This window comes from Salvia splendens, chromosome 5 (assembly GCF_004379255.2).
Source record: "Salvia splendens isolate huo1 chromosome 5, SspV2, whole genome shotgun sequence".
Classification (NCBI taxonomy): domain Eukaryota; kingdom Viridiplantae; phylum Streptophyta; class Magnoliopsida; order Lamiales; family Lamiaceae; genus Salvia; species Salvia splendens.
The window spans coordinates 35,983,688-36,005,418 of NC_056036.1; the positions used below are offsets into that span (position 1 = coordinate 35,983,688).

At 38.3% G+C, this 21,731-nt stretch overlaps 2 protein-coding genes across 6 annotated transcripts; one reads left to right on the forward strand and one right to left on the reverse strand.

The window, feature by feature from the left end:
- Window positions 1-342: 342 nt before the first annotated feature.
- Window positions 343-7,848, reverse strand: LOC121805662 (disease resistance protein RPP13-like). The gene is made up of 2 exons (XM_042205610.1): window positions 7,258-7,848; window positions 343-2,019 (listed from the first exon to the last, which is right to left on the reverse strand). The coding sequence occupies exons 1-2, from the start codon at window positions 7,370-7,372 to the stop codon at window positions 1,235-1,237; spliced, it is 900 nt and encodes a 299-aa protein (XP_042061544.1). The 5' UTR covers window positions 7,373-7,848; the 3' UTR covers window positions 343-1,234.
- A 6,413-nt stretch (window positions 7,849-14,261) lies between these two features.
- On the forward strand, window positions 14,262-17,906 carry LOC121802503. Of its 5 annotated transcripts, XR_006050787.1 has the most exons (6): window positions 14,262-14,764; window positions 14,997-15,023; window positions 15,103-15,194; window positions 16,120-17,293; window positions 17,393-17,449; window positions 17,544-17,906. XR_006050787.1 is itself a non-coding variant. In XM_042202185.1 (4 exons), the coding sequence occupies exons 2-4, from the start codon at window positions 17,249-17,251 to the stop codon at window positions 17,811-17,813; spliced, it is 381 nt and encodes a 126-aa protein (XP_042058119.1). In that variant the 5' UTR covers window positions 14,262-15,194; window positions 16,120-17,248; the 3' UTR covers window positions 17,814-17,906. The 5 variants fall into 5 exon arrangements, 2 of the variants coding, with proteins under 2 accessions (XP_042058119.1, XP_042058120.1); XR_006050789.1 differs by having other exon boundaries at window positions 14,262-15,194; window positions 16,120-16,779; window positions 17,122-17,293; XR_006050788.1 differs by having other exon boundaries at window positions 14,262-15,023.
- Window positions 17,907-21,731: the final 3,825 nt, after the last annotated feature.

The window sequence follows — 21,731 nt, forward strand, 5'->3', positions numbered from 1 at the left end:
TTTTCTTAAGGCCGCCCATGGCGTCGCGGGGCGACGCCGGTCGGCCCTTCGCGTCTCCAACTTCAACATTCTTCCATATTCGGAAACTTAGTAATTTAATCGGGAATTAATTAATTAAGCTCCAACTCAACCCTTAATTAAATTCCGTTCCACATAAAATTAAATTCCAAGTCCACTAATTTCCTCCATTTAAATTCCAGGCCCAAATCCTCTTAATTAACTTGAAATCGGCTCAATCTCGAATTAATTTAGTGGCCCAACTTTGAATTTAATTTGTGGCCCAACAACAAGTGAGCCTACCTCTCTCTTAACTCTCGGCTCTAATCTCTCTCTCTTCCTTCAAGAATAAAAATCCCCAAATCCCATTTCTTCATCCCTCATTTCAACCGCAAATTCCCCTTCTATCTCTCTCATCTCGTCGCCACTCCGGCGAGAATTAGTCGCCGTCGTTCACGCCTTCCTCCGGCGTCTTCCCTCTCTTCACGGCGGTTTACCGACTTGGGGGAGGCGTCGCCTCTACCCTCTCTCGCTCCGGCGAGATGCCGCCTCGACGGACGCCGGGCTCCGCCAAGCTCTCCGTTCCAGCGGCGATGCCTAACCAGGGTAGTAGCCATCGTTCCTCCGCCGAGCGCCATGCCGAGCCCAGACGGTCCAGCTGCTCAGCAGCTCCTCCGTCGCCATCCCCGTCAGCTCTCTGGGGCTCCGTCGTCTAAGCTAAGTCCCTTCCCCCCTTTCCCCGTTCGTTTTCTTGTTAACGGGTTACAGCAGTATTTGGTGATTAGGGACTTTGTCTAGTTGTGATCCAAATTGAATTTTTGCTCCTTGGTTGCTACTGTGAGTTGAGCAGTAGTTATGTGATATTGGGATTATTGGTGCATGAACTCGATTGATCTACTGGGGTTACGGTGTCTAATCGTTGGTGATACCTCTATGTTTTCTATGTTCTTGATACTCGAGTGGTAGCTCTATATGATGCGAAGAGGGGTCGTTGAGGGGATTACCTTGATCGATGAACTCTTTCGGCCTGCCCTTCTCACTGCCGCTGCTCCGCGCCGCTGCTCCTCACTCCGCTGCACTCCCTTGCCTTGCGAGAACTTGGCAGAGTATGTGTGTGGAGTGGGGAGAAGGTGGCGGTATTTATAAGCCCTTCCTTTGGCTTCTTGTGGCAGCTCATGGGGCATTGGGCTCCTATTTTCGGTGTCAGGCAAATGGTTGTACTCAAAGCAAGTATGTGTTAAGTCTGTCGACACTGGTCTGCTTCTTCCATCACCAGTGACCCCACACTTTGGGCAACTGATTCCCAAACATCTATTTTCTTGTTCATCTTTGACAGAAGCCCTCCTAAAACAACTATTGTTAGTGGCAGACCATGGCATTTATAGGCTATTTGCTTTCCAACCTCCACCATATCCCGAGGACAGGATTCACCACCCACAAAGATCTTTGAGCTTAGAAGCTCCCAACTTTCATGCATACTCAAGCAACGCAGGCAGTGGGCAGGAGTGTCTTCACTTGCATGAACAGCTACTTCTTGAAGCCGACTTGTAAGAATAATTCTACTACCATTCTTATAATCAGGAAATACTCTCTTTAATTCATCCCAAGCTTTAGTATCCCACATATCATCTAGTACCAGGAGATACCTCTTCTGCTTTAAAATCCTATATACCTTTTCTTCTAGTTCCTCCTCGCTCCTCCCTTGCAAATCAAATGAATCTTCATTGGCAACGCAATTTAGAATTGTCAACAAGATTTTTCTGACTTGATATTGCTGTGAGACAGTAACCCACGCACGAATGTAGAAGTGGTGAACCACAAGAGGATTATGATACAGTTTGTTGGAGAAAGTAGTCTTGCCAATCTCAGCCATACCGATGATTGGGAAAACTTTTAGCTTGGATGGATGCCCAGTTAGACAGTCCAACATTGCTACAAACTCATTTTCAAGACCGATCATTTTGGCTTCTGGATTTACAGTAGTTGTCAATGGAATCAACCAAGATGAGGGATTATATGCTCCTAAAGAGCAAAAGCTAGTTAATAATACAAAATTATAGGAATCACAAATTGACTAGAAAATAAAGGGCAAAGAGTTTAGACAAATTCTCTGATATATTTAAAGATGAACGAGGAAAAGTGAATACTCCACGCAATCGAGATGTTGTGATACGACCACAAGTTCCGAGCCTCAAGAGTCACTCGTACTCCATGAGCCTTGGGTAGATTGGGGTCCTAGAACGATGAAAAGGCCATGACAAGGAGCTAAGATGTAGCTGGGGTCTGATTCAAGCAGTGATCTGACAAATCAAATGACGTCCAAATTCTCTTCCAAGGCAACCGATGTCTTTGTCTTCGAAAGAGGGTCGCGTGAGTATGTTTCACGCCTCAAACGGAGTTCGGATGAGAGAGATATGGCCGTTTGAAGAAAGCCGCGCCATGCAGAACAAAACGCGCGGGCGGGCGTTTTCCCTTATGCAAAACGCCCGGTCGGGCGTTTGTGTCCGATTTTAAGAATTTAGGCAGAAAATTCGCCCGGTCGGGCGATTTGCCATTTTCTAAACGCCCGGTCGGGCGTCGGCACTGTTTTTGCCAATTTTTCACTTATTTTGGGCCATTTTCTTGGGTTTCCAACCCTAGCTATAAATACCATTTGTGAGACATTTATTTGGAGACTTTGATGAATGTTATGAAGACTCCTTTGAGAGCATCTCCCATGTGAGATTTCTATCCAAATTCCTACATTGTAGGTTGCTTGTTTTATGTTCATTTGGCTAAATCAAGTATAGGTATGCATTTATGGTTGTGTAGTCATGAATGTGGAGCCAATGGAGTGTTTGCTTTGGGTGAAAGTAGCCTAGGGTTGCCCACATCTTTTTGTGGGAGGTCATAGGTCCTCAAAGAGGATTCCTCCTTCTTTACACTTTCTTCTCACCTTCTTTCTCTCCATCCAAAACCATTTTGAGTTTAGTTTTTGTGGCTAGCTCAACTTATCTTTACTTTATCTTTGAAAACACAAAAAAAATTGAAATCAAACACCGCTTTGGGTATTTCTTGGGCACATGGAAGGTTTCCCTCACAAGGAACCTTATCATTTGGTATCAGAGCCTAGGTGCCTACCAAGTGTTTGATTTTAAACCTCTATGAAATTTCCTTTTCCTTATTTTTCCTTATTTCTTTTGTTTTAGTCTTTGCTTGTTTATTGGTCAATTGTTGTAGGATTGAGCTGATTTTTGGTGTGCATGAACCTTGATATATGAACTATTTTCCTGAAAAATCTCAGCCAAAAATTCTATCATTTGATAGGTCAAATTAATGTGTGAAGTTGCTGCCCTGTTTTGTGCCCTAGTTTGACAGATTTGGGGAAAACGTAAAATCGAGGGTCTTCTCGAAAACCTGCTATATTGGGGATATTTTTCCCTCATTCTAAACCCTTTAATCTTGTTATCTACCAAGTTTCATCAATTTTGGGGTTGGGTAGCCATATCAAAAAAATTCCTAAAGATCAGCCAAGAGTTACATAAATTTTCAGCTCAACTAAGTTTGTTTGTTAGCTTCCTTAGGCATTGAACCTTACTTTCACATGCTTGATTGGCTTTACTTGCTTGGTTATATTGTCTATGTGTATACCTTGATTGATTTGTCTTAGCACTTGCATTTTGGAAGTTGGATATTGAGAGTGAGTGAACCTAGCCCTCACTATATTCTAAGCTTTGTTCCGAGTGACATTGGTGAGCGAATTGGGGGTGGGATTATCATTTGGGAAGTGAGCTCTTACTAAAATCTCCTCTTGTTGTGTGGGTGAGTTGTGTTTTTGCTAACCACACTTGGACTAGCTCCTAGTGTATTGTTTGTTATTTGTGTAGGTACACCTTTATGGATGTTTACACTAAGGTCCGTGATTGGCAACTTAACTCATTGAGGAGTGAAAGGAGGATAGCTTGTGATAATTGGGGTTGAGGAGAGCAAGAGTTGGAATATGAAGAAAGACCTCATCAAGATTATAAGTGCTATGAAGAATATAGTCGAGAGAGGCATGGTAGAGGTGATTATGTGTCAAGGGGGCATGATAATGTAATTAATAGAGGGATTAGAAGGGAACGAGTCTCAAGGCGTTATGAAGAGCCTCCTCGTAGAAGCAAAAAGAGAGAGTTTTGTAGAATTCCGGGGCTTGAGAGGGAAATTGAAAGAGAAGTTCCATGTAGTGTACGTATTGGTCCTTTTGATCGACATGGTGGTGGGGACATAAACCAAACATTCACCTCATTAAGTTGTAAGGGCACATCCTCTTCTTTCCATACCCCGAAGGTGCCTCATGGTTTGTGTCCGGATGCCTCATCTTCATCGATTTTAATCCAAAGTGATAGAAGAGATAACCGAGAGAGAGAAAAAAGGCTTGAGAGTGAAAGTGAGTCTAAAAAGCCAAGAGAGCGTGATAAAAGACAAGAGTGTGAGGTGCAAAAGTCAAGAGAGAGTGGTTGGGGTGAGAGAAAAGAAAAATATCAAATGAGAGAAAAACCACAAGCACAAGTGAGTAAAGGGTGTTTGTTAGATTCTAAGGCCAACCTTGGGTGGGCACCAAATGAACCTTTGCCTCTTGCCCTTGGTGAGGAAAATAAGTTTTTACCTACTAACACTACTTGTATGTCTTCTTGTGTTGATGACTTTGTAGTGAGTAAAGTTAAAGACATGAAAGTGAAGTATCAAGTTGCACATGGCTTGGAAACTATGCCCCCGGAAAAGGATCAAGAGGAACGAGGGCAAGTGGATGAACTCCTTGCCCAAGGTTCAAGTGCACTATCTTTATCTACTTGTGATGATTCTTTGAGTGTGATTACATTAGAGAAGTCCCTTTGTGTTGATAGATTTGTTAATGATGATTTGTGTAAAAAGTGGGCTCATGAGCTTGAATCTTTGGAGGATAAATCTATTTTTGCCTCACATGTTGATCCTTTTGGGTTAAATACTAGCATTGATAAACATGACTACTCTCTTGTGAAATCTACCTTGAATGTTGGAGTGACTTCCTTTCGTGCCAAGATGCCTAAGCTTTCATTTGTTGGTAACTTTGAGCTTCATGAGTATGTAGATGAGAATAGTAGGACGAAGAGAAGTGACATGGATAGTGACTTTAGAACTTGGTGTGGGCTATGTTTTCAATGCAAGGTGGTTAGACCCTTCAATGGGATTGGAGTGTTCTATGGCCGTTTTGTGAAGGATTTTTCCACTCATATGTCTCTTGTAGATTGTGTTGTGATTAATGGCATAACAATGTATCGTTCTCATATTTGTGTTCATGCTTTGAGATTGTTGGGGCAATTGAGTGAAATCCTTTTTGATAAAATTGGTTTGTTGATTGACATATCTTCTTGCAAGCTTGATGTGAATTGTCATGAACCTACTTTATGTGTTGGACAAAAGTTTGTCAATTTGAGGAAGAGTATTCCTTATTTGAGCAAGAATGATGTGTTAATGATTATTGATGGTCTTCCCTTGTATGATCTTGAGGTTAGAGATTTTGTGCTTAGGTTTTTCTTGGTGATATTCGACTATGCACAATATGAATACCCTTTCTTGTGTACCTTTATCCCTAATGTGAATGTCAAATCTTTTGTAAAGATATTCAAGAATTTGGGCATAGATAGTGTAGGGATGATTGAGCCAAATAGAAACAAAGTGCTTGGGGTATGTGTGTTTTGGCATGTTAGTTGTTTTTATTGCATGTCAATCAAGCCTTTCAACGTAATTGGGATGTTTTATGGTCCTTTTATTAAAGACTTTGTTTCTAGTGGTCTTGTTTGGGATTTCATTGTTAAAGAATGTATAGGCTTATGTGCACCCACATCTAGTGCCGATATTTTGAAATTATTTGAGTATTGGCATGAAGGATATCTTGATGAGCTTGATGTATTTTGTTATGGTGATCGCTATTTGAAGTGTTCTAATATCCTTGGTCACATGTTAGCTATTGAGAATGTCTATTTGCATGAATATGTTAGTTTGCCGTTTGGTTTTGTGCATGATTATACCCACCTTATTGGTGTGATACCATATTTTGGATGTTGTGGTGGTCATAATCCCTTTTATCGTACCATGATACTTGATTGGTTCATGTTCACTCTTGTAGGTACGCGCGGGCGGGATTTGAGGACAAATCCTTTTCAAGGAGAGGAGGATGATATAACCACGTATGCCGGGCATCAAGAGTCACTCCGAAGACGTGAGCCGTGGGTTGATTGGGGTCCAATGATGGCCTCCCAAGGATGATAGGAAAGAAGAACGCTCGGATTTGAGGACAAATCCTTCCAAAGAAGGATAGGATGATACGACCACAAGTTCCGAGCCTCAAGAGTCACTCGTACTCCATGAGCCTTGGGTAGATTGGGGTCCTAGAACGATGAAAAGGCCATGACAAGGAGCTAAGATGTAGCTGGGGTCTGATTCAAGCAGTGATCTGACAAATCAAATGACGTCCAAATTCTCTTCCAAGGCAACCGATGTCTTTGTCTTCGAAAGAGGGTCGCGTGAGTATGTTTCACGCCTCAAACGGAGTTCGGATGAGAGAGATATGGCCGTTTGAAGAAAGCCGCGCCATGCAGAACAAAACGCGCGGGCGGGCGTTTTCCCTTATGCAAAACGCCCGGTCGGGCGTTTGTGTCCGATTTTAAGAATTTAGGCAGAAAATTCGCCCGGTCGGGCGATTTGCCATTTTCTAAACGCCCGGTCGGGCGTCGGCACTGTTTTTGCCAATTTTTCACTTATTTTGGGCCATTTTCTTGGGTTTCCAACCCTAGCTATAAATACCATTTGTGAGACATTTATTTGGAGACTTTGATGAATGTTATGAAGACTCCTTTGAGAGCATCTCCCATGTGAGATTTCTATCCAAATTCCTACATTGTAGGTTGCTTGTTTTATGTTCATTTGGCTAAATCAAGTATAGGTATGCATTTATGGTTGTGTAGTCATGAATGTGGAGCCAATGTAGTGTTTGCTTTGGGTGAAAGTAGCCTAGGGTTGCCCACATCTTTTTGTGGGAGGTCATAGGTCCTCAAAGAGGATTCCTCCTTCTTTACACTTTCTTCTCACCTTCTTTCTCTCCATCCAAAACCATTTTGAGTTTAGTTTTTGTGGCTAGCTCAACTTATCTTTACTTTATCTTTGAAAACACAAAAAAAATTGAAATCAAACACCGCTTTGGGTATTTCTTGGGCACATGGAAGGTTTCCCTCACAAGGAACCTTATCATGTTGTTCTTGCCTGTGGAAGAGGAGTGGTGAAATATGTTAAGCTCGTGATTGATGGCGATCATCTCTTTTGTGATTCCAGCGAGGCTAGGGGTTTCTCGCATGGCTATGGACAAGTTCCGATTCATGATGCCCTTCAGATATGCAACTGTCTGTCCCAAAAGTCGAGATATTTCGTAGCATTATGAGCCAAAGATAGGATCCTGTTGTCGGAGATTGGATTGATGAGGTGATAATTGTAAGTGAGTCCCGAAGAATGAGTGAGGAGGAGCGAGTGCATAGAAGTGACTGCATCGTGCAGAATTAGAATCTCCCTCTTGCTGAAGGGAGCGGAGTTCCTAAAGATGAGATTGTTAAGGCAAAGGTGCTGCTGCAGCTCCTCTACCAGACTAACTACGGCCATGTAGCATCCGCCTGTATTCTTCTCCATCACCAAAGCGTCTGCACCAATGTTTTGTTTTGGATGCTTGTTCTGAGTTACTACTATCATTGACCATATCTGTATGCAGTAATTTTATTTTTACTACTACTCACTTCGTCCATAATTGGAGTAAATACATAACACATACAAAATGTTTCACATTTATTTTATATTAGTACAAAAAGTTTGAAGTTTACATAAATCATACAAAATGTTTCACTCGTGTTTCAATTTTGTACATTCCGTTATTTTTGTTTGGATGTTGTTAACTCTTTATCTATGTGAAGTACAAAATGTTTCATAATTGTTTCATGATAATACAAAAAGTTTTATCATTGTTTCATATAGTACAAAAAATTTCATCATTATTTTATGGTTTGTACGTCACATAAGTGAAAAGTTAACATCGTTTAAACACATGTAACGGAATGTATTAAATTGAAACACAAGTGAAATATTTTGTATGATTATGTAAACTTCAAACTTTTTGTACTAATGTGAAACAAATGTGAAATATTTTGTATGAGATATGTATTTACCCCTCCACAATTTTAAAATCCATTTATCTGAAGCAAATTTTTGGAAATTGTTTAATTTAGTTTTAAATGAAGGTTGAAATGAGTCTTATTTTGTTAAATTTGTTTGTTAGAATGACATGTCAAAAATTAAATATTTAATTTAGAAAATTAAAACAATTTAATTATTATAAACAACCTTAGTTTAATTAAAGTAGTTGTAAGTTGGTGGTGGTTTGTATGATCGAAAACGCAGCAATACAAGAACCGAAAAACAATGACACCGGATTTACGTGGTTCGACGTAAAAGTCTACATCCACGGGAAGTGCTCTCGATCTTATTCGCTTCTCTCGGCTTTACAATATGAAGAAGAAAAACAACGCGTGTGCAACTATGAATACAAAGAAGATAACTCTCACAAAATCGATGTGAACCTCACACACTCAAAGAACTCTCAAGGATCTTGACGTGGTAAATAATCTCTTTCTTCTCTTGTATCTCACGGTTTCTCTTGACTTCCCACGCAACAGAAACCCTCTTTTATACATGCATTGGACAGCCCCGATTGCTTCACTTCTCGCTCCACATCTCAGCCGTTCAATCTTCACAACTAACTTCAACAACCTTTTGAGTAAGTAGCCGTTATGTAACTGAGCTTCATGCCTTGAGCAATTCAGTGATCAACCGATCTCAACAGTAACTAGCCGTTATGTAACTGAGCTTCATGCCTTGAGCAATTCAGTGATCAACCGATCTCAATAGTAACGCATGGAGATGAATTTAAAATAGCACCGACAACTTGACGGAATTCCAACAACTTAAGCAAACAAAACTAAATTAATGCAAAGCTATGTAAAAGATAGAACTTGAGAGAAGATTAGACGGCTGTTGTGTGTTCTACTTTATGACATGAAAAGCTTTGTCATCAAGATACTTTATGGAGTAAAAGATTTGAAGGATACCCCGAGCAAAAGATCAAAGCCCACATAAAAAAGAAAGAATTCTTGACATTTTGCCAACATATCAATTGCCACGGAAAGCGGGTCCCACGTAGGCATGCACAAGGGTCAGAAACCGCCGGTTCCGGTTCATGAACCGGCGGTTCATGGTTCATCATTCCCATGAACCGGAACCAGCCTGCCAAGGGTCCCGACGGTTCCGATCCCGGTTAAAAAAACCGCCGGTTTACGGGGAGGTTCAAAACCGCCGTTTTTTTGCCTGAATCGCCTGTTCCGGGCCGATTCGGCGGTTCGTCAATTTTTTTTTTGCATTTTTTTTGTTTATCTATGAAATGTGCGTAAATAAAATAAAAAAAAACACGATGAAAGTTGCAATTTTATTGAGATTACAAGTTACAACAATTACAAATCACAAAAACCTTGAGGTCTTGAAGTCTTAAACAAAAAATTAAATACAACGAGACTACTAGTCAACAACGAAGCTAATTACAAATTACAAAAAAGACTTAGAAGTTCTGAACAATAAATTTATAAATACATATACTCTTAGTCGACGAATGAGATCTTTCTACATAACTAAATTGAGGACACCTTTAGCAATCCAACTTTAAATGTTGAGTTTAGTCTAACAATCAACAATTATAGCAGAATTGTCAAAAAGTTTCTCGGATTTAGACTTATAGAGAAATATATTTCATCAACTAGAGTATATACAAATACAACTATTTAATTGTATTTGCATATTTTTTAAGTAGAAGTAAATGGGAAAGAAAAAAGAAATAAAGGAAAAAGGACTTCAGCTCAACTTATATTTAAAATTTAGGTTGAGGTGCCTACGTATCCCAAATGCTCATTTGCATTAGGGAATCAAAGCCCACGTAGTTCTTTTACCTTACTTACCTATTTGGATTGGCCGGCGGTTGACGGTTGGCCTACGATTCATCCCCGTTGAATTCTTCTTGTGATCCCTCCTGACGATCATCCCAATCATTTTCTTGTTCTCTGACGTCAGCTTTGACTCAATCATCAAGTAACATCACGGCTTCCATATTTTTCGCGGAGAGCTTACTTCTTGATTCATCCAACACATGCGAGCCAACACTAAAAGCGGACTCGACGGCTACAGTGGAAGCCGGAACAGAAAAAATCTCCTTGGCCATTGACGCAAGTATGAGAAAATCTTTTTCGTGTGTTCCCCACCAATCGAGGACGTCGATTTGGGCAGGAGGAGTAGGACCTTCATCACTGACACACTTGGATTTTACATGGTTTTAGAGGGTGGTTTTGTATGAATTTGATCATATTTCATCTATTATTAGGCGTGTTTACATCTACTTCTGTATTATGTTGGTATATTGACCATTTTGTTAAGAATGTGTAGAAAAATGTGCAAAATAGGTGGATGTGCAGCAGTCTTGGCTTGAGACAATTTTACTGGAGATTTTGAAGTCCAATCAACCCCCAATGCACATCATTCTCTTCGTCTTCAAAAGAGCTTCGCGTAGGTACCTCACACGCCCCAATCGGAGTTCGGATGAGAGAGATATGGCCGTTTTACGAACACTGCGCTGTCCAGAAAATCTCACGCGGCCGGGTGAATTATTACCCTGTAAATCCACCCGGCCGGGTGTCTCAAATGGAGCAGAATCTGGTCGAAAATCATCACCCGGCCGGGTGAATTTTACCCTTTATAATTCCACCCGGCCGGGTACGTTGTTTTGACGTATTTTTATGCCAAAAACGCGATTTTTGAAGGGGATTAAGAGGAGAAGAAGCCTAGGGTTCATTCCACACCACACCTAACGCCTCCTACACTCACACACCACCCCAAGCACACCTTTGAGAGAGAGAATTGAAGATTGAAGACTTCCAATCGGGAGATTGAAGTCCCTATCCATTGATTGATCTCACAGGAGTCTTACTATCTTTACTTCATGTATTTGTTGAATTCATTTGTTTTGAACATGGTTTTCTCTATAAACATGAGTAGCTAAACATCTCTTGTAGAATTCTTGGTGATGATGCACTGATTTCATAGTTTTTATCCGATTGATTTTGTTCTTGCCTTGCTCTTGTAGTTATTTGATTATTCTTGGGTTTATTCCTTTCAATTGCTTGATCACCACTTGATTGTGTAGGATTAATTAGATTAATCGGAAGATGAAATAATTAATCCGGAAAGAAGAATAATTCACACCTTAATACAATAGAACTCGGGAGAGTTGAGGTTTTGAGTGAGGTCATTGACCTAATCGAGCTTTTGGGAGTTAGGAGTTTAGGATTAGAAGGGGACTTCGATCCTAGCACCTAATCTACAGGTTTCTCACCTCGGGAGGGGGTTTAATCTATAATTGTGGTCGGCTTAGTAACTCTAGAGACACCAAAAGGTAAAGCGAATTGACTGGATAAGAGCTTGGAATTATGCATTGGATCCTTGAGTTCTGCAATTTTCTCCATATTATCTTTTCACATCCTTTTTACACCGTATTTCCTTGTTCTTAATTATTACTTGCTTACTATATGCTTTTATTAGTTGTTAGAACAAGCCAATCTTTTCTTGATTGTCTAGATAGTAGTTGATTTTTGTTCGTGGTAGTTAAGTGATACAAAATTGTCTCTGTGGGATACGATACTCTTGCTTACTAATTGCTACACTAGCCCCGTACACTTGCGGGTATCACTTGTGTTAAAATAAGTTGAGTCAATCACCAAAGGAAAAAAGAGTGAATCGAAATATAAATCTAACTCACTTACCATACCTGAGGACCTTCCGCCGGTGTTGTAGCTGTATAGGTCGGCTAATTGGGATTGCGAGTCGGGGTAATCATAATCGGCATGAAATGCGAAGCCAAAGTTATGTTGTTGAGGAGGGGGAGGTCTTCTGACTTGGTGGGTACTGTTATACTTGGTTTCATATTCGGTGTAGAGAGCACGCAAGTTAAACTCGAAGGTTTATTGGATAATTGACCGGTTCGGAAGGTTTATTTGAAATATTTCTGAGAGGTCTACTCCGAATTGCAATGCTTTAAGTGGACCAAGATCGGATACCAGTGACGAATTCGTCACTGGTATCCGATTGCAATGCTTTAAGTGGACCAAGATCAATATAACTCAAATTGTTATAATAAAAATCTAAAATCTTGGAGGTGCTGACTAATTTCCATTTTGGATCCAAGACCTTTGCAATAAAAAACACCGTTGGAATCTCACTGAAATACTTAAGCCATTTCTCAATCATATAATATAAAACACACATCAATTCAGGTGAATAGTAAGCAATTTTCATTGCAGTTTTAAAACCAAGTGATATATACATGCAATGCTCTAAAACACGAACAGCAGTGCAATAATAATCACCCGATAATTCAACAGTTGCATTTTTCAAATATTTGAACAATTTAAATAAAGCCACGCTATGTTCCCAACAACTATGCGAAAGATATAAATCATGAACGGTATAGGTTCTAAAAAAATCACATAAAGAATCTTTATGCGTCAAAGTAGAATTCAGACAATTATATGTCGAATTCCATCTATGAGACACATTCATAGTAAAATTCGTATCTCTTATATTCTTTTGATGGCAATATTTCTTCCAAACTTTGCCAATAGCTGGCTTTAGATGGATTAATCTAACTGCAGTTCTAATAGTACTAACATGCTTTTGCCATAATTAAAGCGCATCTTGTACACATAAATTTAAAATATGACATATGCATCTTTGATGAAAATACTTACCTCCAATAACCGGAGCACAAGTCGCAATCAAATCACTAATACTTAGTGTTAGCACTTGCTTATCAAAACCAACAGAAAATATCTTATTGCAGAATTGAAACTCATTCAAAACTTGAATAATTAAAGAAGCAATTTTGGGTGCAGTGTGGTGTCTCAAATTCTCTAAAACCAATTAAACGTTTGTTCAAAGTCCAATTATTGTCCACAAAGTGAACCGTAATGCCCATGTATGAATGCCGGTTAAAATAATCAGTCCATACATCTGAGCAAATGTTCACTTTGTAGCCCAAGTTAAGTAAATAACGAGATAATTCAACTTTTTTATCTAAACATTGTCTAACGGTAGATCGTTGAACGGTCATTCGACCTACTCTTTTGATAGCTACGTTTAAACCACTTTGCATAGTTACCTCAAATTTTTTATCATCATAAACATTAAATGGAAAATGCTTCATTGCAGCCCATTTAGTCATAACGTCAGCAAAATATTTTTGATCATATTTAAAAAGAGGCGTACCTGACGAACCTCCACCGGGTTGGAAGTTTAGTTGGGTTTGGGTAGAGGTAGTGCCACATTCTACCGGATGCTTTGTCAACAAATGACGACGGAGGGTGCCATATCCCCCACCACTCGCAAATTTGTAGACTTTATCACAATAGTTACAATATGCATGAAACGTCGATGTCTCTTATTGAGAGTGCGGATCATGAGGACTAATCACCACTGGAACATTCTTGTAGTGTTTAACAAAAATATCAGATTTCAAAGCTTTTGTAGTGTTAGTGGGTGGAGGGGGATGAGGCATCTCCTCATTTCCGCCGGTGCTAGACGGAATACGAGAATGAGATCTATCATCACTGTTGTCCGAGTCCGACGATATAGACATGTCGTACTCGTCATCTTGTTGTTGGGAACTACCACCGCCCCTCCCCCCACCTTGATGCATTTCAGCGAGTAGCATGGTCATCCTATGATCTTCTTCTATCTATAAATATTATATAAGTTGAAGTTATAAGTAGGAACACAAAAAAATTTTAAAAACTCAATCTTATGAAATTATGAATTGTAAAAATAATTTTTTAGAACTTATTTGTATGTGTTCAACCGCCACTCGGGAAACCTCTTCTATAACTTCTCGACGACTAGGTCGCCTTGATTTTGAGGGACGACTACTTTGATCTTGAGAAATTCCTTTGCCCCGATCACCACGTCCCGGTCCACCACGAGAATAAGACATAGTGATAAATGAAAGTTGTATGGATGGAATAGGAGTATTGAATAAATGGTAAATTACGAACACAACAACAAATATAATAGTAAGTAGTAACTAGTAAACAACTTGAGCAATTAGAGAGAATGGGGAGAGAATAGAGAAATGAAGATTGAGAAGGAAATCCTTGTTAACACAAGAATGGGGTGAGTAAAAATGATGGAGGAAGTGGGGTATTTATAGGAGTAAAATTGGAAGAAATAAAAAAAATTCAAATTTCAAATTCGGCCGGTTTACTGCCTGAACCGACGGTTCAGTCCACGGTTTCTGATGGAAACCGGCGGTTTCTGGCCCGAAACCGGCGGTTTCTGGCCGGTTTTCAGGCCTATACACTGCCACCTACGCTCTGCCACCTGAAAAAGCACCGGACCCGTCGGAAACCAGCGGTTTTCGTCAGAAACCGCCGGTTTTTCTACACACCTCGCCTGCAACCCTACGCCGGAATCTGCCCGTTGGGACCGTTGAACCGCCGGTTACGGTTCGTCATATTCCCGAACCTGAACCGGCCCGCTTGAACCGCCGAACCGCCAGCCAGTTCCGGTTCCGGTTCATGAACCGGCAGTTCCGAACCGCTGGTTAACCGCCGGGCCGGTTCGGTTTGTGCATGCTTAGCAGGTACATTTCAATTTTCAACAACCCCTTCCCTTCCCTTTCTACTCATTCTTTACTTTTATTTAGCAGTGATTTAGTATATTCAAATGCATACGCCTGCAATTCTTTAATTGAGTTCTTCAGATTGATCGACCATAATTTCGCCTTCATTTACTTGATTTTCCCTCATATAAATAAGACGTACACATGACACATGCATGTATAATCTATTTCTCTTTCTGAACATTGGATGCAGGCCTGCTATTGCTCTGTGCTATCCCCTGTAAGTTCTGTCATTCTGAAATGTAGAATTGGGATCATTAGATGATTAATAAGTTTTAGTGCTTGATTTCTTTTTTCAGGCTTGCTTCAATCTGGGCAGTTGAGACTGGTTCTAGATATCACATGAGGAAGATGGTCGAATATTGGACACTTTTCTCATTGTTTTCTCTCTGTGAGTATGCATTTTTGAAAATCAATGAGTGGTCAGTGTTGCCCTTATAGCTCTACTTCTATTATGATTGCCTTTCTTTTCTGTGGAAATGAATGTTAGTAATTAGCATGTGTTTTTTTCTTGTTTGATTGCTTTCCTTCTATGCCATTTGTTTGGCGAATGTGTGGATGATCCTGATAGAATAAGGTGATAGTACGTACAAGTTCCGTTTCATGTATGATTGATTTATGCGTCATTTCATTTGTTTTGGACAGAACACCTTTCTGGTCTGGCGTAAGACTTGCAGTTAGTTTGATGTTAGTGATGCCTCTGTTTGAGGGTGCAGGTCTTGTAGTTGTACGGTCATTTATTTACGGGTTTGGCATTCTTAATGAGGAGAGACTTTTGTATTAATGAATGATCATTTGAGTGGTTACATTCTATTCAAGTCCTATGGTACCGTTGAGTAGCAAGAATGTTAGTATTAGTTTGATCAGAAGCTGCAGGTTCTCTGTAAACAGTCAATTTCTTGTGCTCTGGTTCTGAATGTAGCATATGCCGTTTCTAATGTTATACAGATGACACAACCAGAATCAAAAGTGCAAAATAGAGACACCCTGAGACTCCTCTCCTCAATAAATTGAATTTAAAATTGCTGCTTTTGTTTCTGGAATATATTTGAAAATATAGGAAACTGATATGCAGTTCCTTATTATCCTTTATGCGACTCAAAGCAGGAACATGCAATCCCTTTATTTTCCTTTAAGCACTTCAAAGCTATCACAGGCTTCTGTCAAGTTCTTCATGTTTAACTCCCTTCACAACCTCTCACCCTATGCCGATCTCACCAATCACTGTTCCTTTCAGTTGTTATGCTTGTTCAAACTACCTAGGAGAAATGTTGAGCAAGGTTATTTTTTCATTTCTATCTGCAATGTTGGTGCAGCACATGGAACCAGTTTCTGCTGCTTGTGACCTGAAAGCAACATATGCACCTTCTGAGGCTGAAGAAATAATGCCCCCAAAAGAAACTGCTAGAAAACCCCCTCAAGAAAGCTCATCAGCCAGAATGGACCGGTGATGTATGCAAGGTTACTACTGAGAGTGAGTCAATGTCGAATGATCATACTCAAGGGAGCCAACATAAGTCCAAGCTTGGGACTACCTTGAAAGCAAGCTTGCTCGAAGCAAAAGATACAGGACCCTCATCTTTGGTAACTTGTGAATCACAACGCACCAATATATATTGATTTTTCTTGTGTGCTCAAGTATTCTTTTTAACATTGCTGCTAAGAAACTGAGCAGCAGTCCCTTATTGTGCCTTTATGCACTTCATGGCAGGCACAGGAAAATTCATCTTTACCGGCTGGTTTAACTTCTTTAACCACCTTTCACCTTTGCTGATTTTACTAATTACTCTTCCTGATTTCTTACATTTGTTCAAGTCCACTGAAAACCATTGAGCAAGATTATTTTGTCATTTCTATCTGCAGCAGCAGGTGCAGCACATTGCAGCCCATGTTGTTTGATTTTCTTCAAGAGAGCAATCAAAAGTCCAAGCTGGAGACAACCCAGGAAGCAAGCTATTTTGATTTTGTTTGCGCAAGTATTGATTTTAAAAAATGATGCTTTTATTAGTGGTTATTTTAGGATCTTAAATCTGAGAAACTGAACAGCATTCATAATTGATTGTTACATGATTGAATATTTTTCTGCTTATTACTAGGATTTCCACAATCGTACCTTAGGATGTTCCAAGGTTCTAATTCATCTTAGTAAACAATATACTCCACTATTTAGTGTATACTATTTTTATCTATCTAGGCTAATCCCCAAAGGTCTTCATAGCTGTCGCAGGCTTCTGTCAATCTCCTCATCTTTGCAAATCAGAGTAATTTCTTTTACAACCTGTGTGCTGATCTCAGCAAACACTTTTTTTTCCTTTCAGTCGTTATGTTTGTTCAAAGTAAAGAATGCTGAGCAAAAATGGACCTGTGATCTATGCAACGTGACAACCTCTAGTGAGATAACATTAAACAGTCATCTTCAGGGGAGAAAACACATGGCCAAGTACCATGGAACAAAACTTGTTTGAACTTGAAAAGCTTACTGTAAGCAAGGTTAGCAGCTATTTTTCATGATAGATTCAGTTCTACTGGTGTTTGCTTACTCGAAGCTATTTGTGGAGTCTCCGATTAATTCTTTTCCCTTGGACACAGACTGGACATGTAGATTGCAGATATTCTCACAGAGATGTCCAAGTTGTAGAATCAGAGGTAAAAAAAAAGGTTCATTGGCATTACATAAGATATGCTCCATTCATTTGTTTGCTAGTCTCATTCAAGCTGTTACACTTTTAAGCATGTTCAGTTGAATGCTCATCTTCTGGGAAGAAAACACAAGTCCAAGCTTGAAATACTGACAACAAGGAAGGGAGAACTTGTTATTTTACAGGTTGATGGGAAGTTTAAATACTGGTGCATTTTATGTGCTGCAAAGCTACCTAATGATTTATCTTTGGCCTGTCACGTCGGAGGGAAACGGCATGCCTCCAACATCGATGATAAACAGACATTTAGGCTTTCAGAAGCAAAAATATGGACATCCATTATTGAATTCAATAGTGATGAAAGATTGTAGGACCTATCTTTCCTACTATGGATTGAAATATTGGAATGGAATGAATGTGATGATGTGAAACAAGAAACGTGTGTCAAATATCATAACACAGCACATCTTGTTCGTATGCATTGCAGTTAACAAATTGTGCATTATATAGTCAATTATATCCATTACTCGTTACCATGTGAAGATTACATACATGTCTACGTACTATACCCAAGCCCCTAAGCTTATTAAACCCTTAGGGGTAACAAGAAACGTGTGTCAAACATCATAACACAGCACATCTTGTCCGTATGCATTGCAGTTCACATATTGTGCATTATATAGGCAATTATATGCATTACTCGTGACCATGTGGTGCATTATTCGTAGCGGTTTCCAACCATTATTAGATTACTATTGTACCCTCATAATGCACAAAATAGGACAAATAATGCAACACGGGATTAATTACCCAATGTTGATCTTGACCGTCCATTTTTCTAATCTAATGGTTGATATTAAGAAGGAAAAAGGAGGAAATATAGGAAAAGGAAATTAATACATCCCTATATATATATATATATATATATATATATATATATATAGGGATGTATTCATTTCCTTTTTGTATCTTTTGTTCTTTGTTCTTTTTAATCTCAGCCCCACGATTTTGTCATCCGACGGTTAGATTAGTGCCACGTGTCATGGAATAATGCAGATTTTCAGTTGAATAATGCACACCGACTAATAATGCACCATTATAGTGTAATAATGCAGATCATCTGGACCGTTGATGAATGAGATCTAACGGCTCATATTAAGAAGAATAAATGATCTAAGGGATGAATAGGAGAATAACGCTCCCCTATATATATATATATATTGGCATGCGATTTTATATATGTTATTTAGGGGGAATGATCAATTACTAACTCATCATTTAATTGCTAACTACAACTAATTTAAGACAATAAAATTTTAGAAATCTTGTGGTCTATAATTTGCCATGTGTAATTTCGTTTTTTATTTTTTAATATTAAAAAGATAATATCAACTATCAAATTTAGGGTTTAGAAATACAATGTCAATACAATGTATGAAATACATCAACACAAAGACATGACAATCTCAATACAATTTCATATTGACATTGTATAAGCATTTTGACATATTATGTGTCGTGTATTGATATAAAGCTGTTAATGAAATTTATGAAAAATTTTGAATTTTTTTTCAAATTTTGACATCGGAACATATGCAAGTGAGATCTCGTTAGAATCCTTATGAAATTATCTTTAATTTGATATATGTTGTGCGAAAAAATAATTTAAATCGAGAAAGTTATATGCCTTTTAAAGTTATGAGATATTTTTTAAAAGTTAGTTACAATTGTAAATTGACCTTAATATCCTTATTGATGTTTGGTTGTTAATTGTATTGACATTCTGGGGAAGATGATCTAGACCTTTGATTTGAATATCTAATGACTATTATTTAATTATTGTTAGACATTAAGTATTGGGTTAGTAATATAATACGTTAAAGTAGAAGATATAATAATGTATAAAGAGTGATGTTTTTAATTTTAGAATTACTTCAATTTAATAGAATATCTCAAAATGTATAATGAGTCAGTGATACTAATAAGTACATAGTTCTATATAAATGCATTCAATTATAAAATGAGAAGCTATACATTCGACATTGATGTCACATACAATTTGAGCTAGTACAAATACTAATTTATTAATGTATAAACACATGTAGTATAAAAGATGTTACAATTGAATTATATACCAAAAATAAACTAATTTTACCGGTTTTAATCTATCTCATAAAAGTAAACACTAACAATATCTCAATTACTTTTCTTTTCTATATCTGTAACCTATTTTACCAATTAATCATTGTCACCCTAAAATGTGTGTTTTATGAGACAGAAGTAGTAGTACTTTTAAGGCCAGTGATACTTCTAGTTTCAACTATCACAATGAGCTAGTAAAGAAAGCGTATCCACAATAATGAAGGGGAAGAAGAATGAGAGCGAAATTAGGAGGTGGCAAGGAGTTAGAGAGAAAAAGTGAATTTTGGTTCTTGTGTTTGATACTTTGAATTCTTCAAATTGGTGTAGGAATCAATTTGGGCTAGGACGACTGCGATGAGGAAGAAGAGAGAATGATGAAGGGGAAGAAGAATGAGGGGGAAACTAAATATTTTAATGAAGAATACTAAGTAAATAGGCTAAATTACCTTTCATAGCCATAAGGGTATTTCTATCCAAAAAAATAAAAAAGTAGCTCAAATGATATTAAGTCGAAGTCGACAGACTTCAAAAGATATTTTCAAATGTTATGGACCAAAATTGATAGTTTGGCAAAGTTTGCGGACTAAAAAAAATGTTCCCTCTAAAAAAAGTACATTTAATTTTAGTTAAAAATAAGTGATAGACCCTTTTTTTCCAAAGATATTCACATTTAAATTATCACATAGCACAATAAAAAGAGATCAACTTAAATACTCGATGAATAGTTTTCTTATCACTAATTGATTTTAGTATGAAATCTCACTTGAAGTTGATTGATTTTGCCTTCACGTATTAGGTACGGTTGAATGAATGAGATTGTATATAGCCCCGTTAAATCTAATATGGTATCAAAACAAGCCTCATACTCAAGACAAATGTACCATCACAAGTAATGGGGCACGAGTGATTATGTTAAGATATTGCGGGGTATCAAAACAAGCCTCATGCTAAAGACAAATGTACTGTCACAAGTAATGGGGCACGAGTGATTATGTTAAGATATTGCGGATTGTCGACTGTAACATGCGTTTGATATTGTCCGCTTTAGGTCAAGCTCTGGGTCACTCCCAAAAAGCCTCAAACTAATTGGGGTTGGACAGGAATTATACACCTTTCAACTTCCCTCAGACTCCCGATATGGGATGAGTTTGTGCTCAACAAACCTCCCCCTCAAACCAGATCACAGACCCATCCCACTCCCCCTCAAACCAGAACACAAACCCATCCCACATCTAGACATTACGAGCCTGACAACACAAACCCTTCCCACATCGGGAACAGACATGCCACAAACCCAATTTGATCCTCCAATTTGCTAATATATTAAGACACTTTTTAAAAAATGGTGCATCATTCATCACGTAATCGTGGTGGTAATTTGATCCTCCAATTTTATTGATTAAAAGAGAAAGTACATATCAAAAACTTAATCACTTGAAGAGGGTTTATATGGTCATTCTTAGCTGATAACCAAGGCCAAACATCATGGGACCATGACCCGTGGGGGATCTATCATCTATATATAATTAATTATACATTATCATCGTGGGGGATCTATCATCTATATATAATTAATTATACATTATCATGATATTTTTAAAATAGTAAAGTACATTATCTTCGTGTTTAACAATCGATATCCTTTTAAGAGCTGTCACATGACGCCAGCTTAGCTAAGCTAGGGTTTAATTCTACTAAATTCAATGAGAAATATATTTGAATTTTCAGGTTTACCAAAAATTCTTATGTATCGATGATTTTCTATCAGATTTTATTCGTCTCTAGTTAAATATCAATTTAGATTTTTTTTATATACATCTATTGATGTGATGATATAATATTCCAGCTTATAATTTTTATAAGAGAGAAAATACTCAAGCCTCATAATAGGACAAACTTACAATTTTACCTAATTAAAGACCAACAAAAATAACAAAAGTCTGCTGCGACCGAATATATATGCAAATACACATAGAAAAGGCAGCGAAGGATTTATATATGTAGCTCCAAATGCTTAGGAGTTAGGACGACATAGAGAATCCAATTTGGATTTATATCTGCGCATTTTTGTTGTTTGATTCCTTTATTTCTTTTTGTCGAATTTTATCATGTTTTGTGACTCTCCTCAAATTGTTGTTATTGTGAAT

Coding starts and splice junctions, on each gene's coding strand:
- LOC121805662 (XM_042205610.1), bottom strand. CDS start 7,372: ATGAATCGGAACTTGTCCATAGCCATGCGAGAAACCCCTAGCCTCGCT. Junction 2,020..7,257: donor TCACCACTCCTCTTCCACAG/GCAAGAACAACA, acceptor TTTGCTCTTTAG/GAGCATATAATCCCTCATCT.
- LOC121802503 (XM_042202185.1), top strand. CDS start 17,249: ATGGAACAAAACTTGTTTGAACTTGAAAAGCTTACTGTAAGCAAG. Junction 17,294..17,392: donor AAAAGCTTACTGTAAGCAAG/GTTAGCAGCTAT, acceptor CCTTGGACACAG/ACTGGACATGTAGATTGCAG. Junction 17,450..17,534: donor TCCAAGTTGTAGAATCAGAG/GTAAAAAAAAAG, acceptor TACACTTTTAAG/CATGTTCAGTTGAATGCTCA.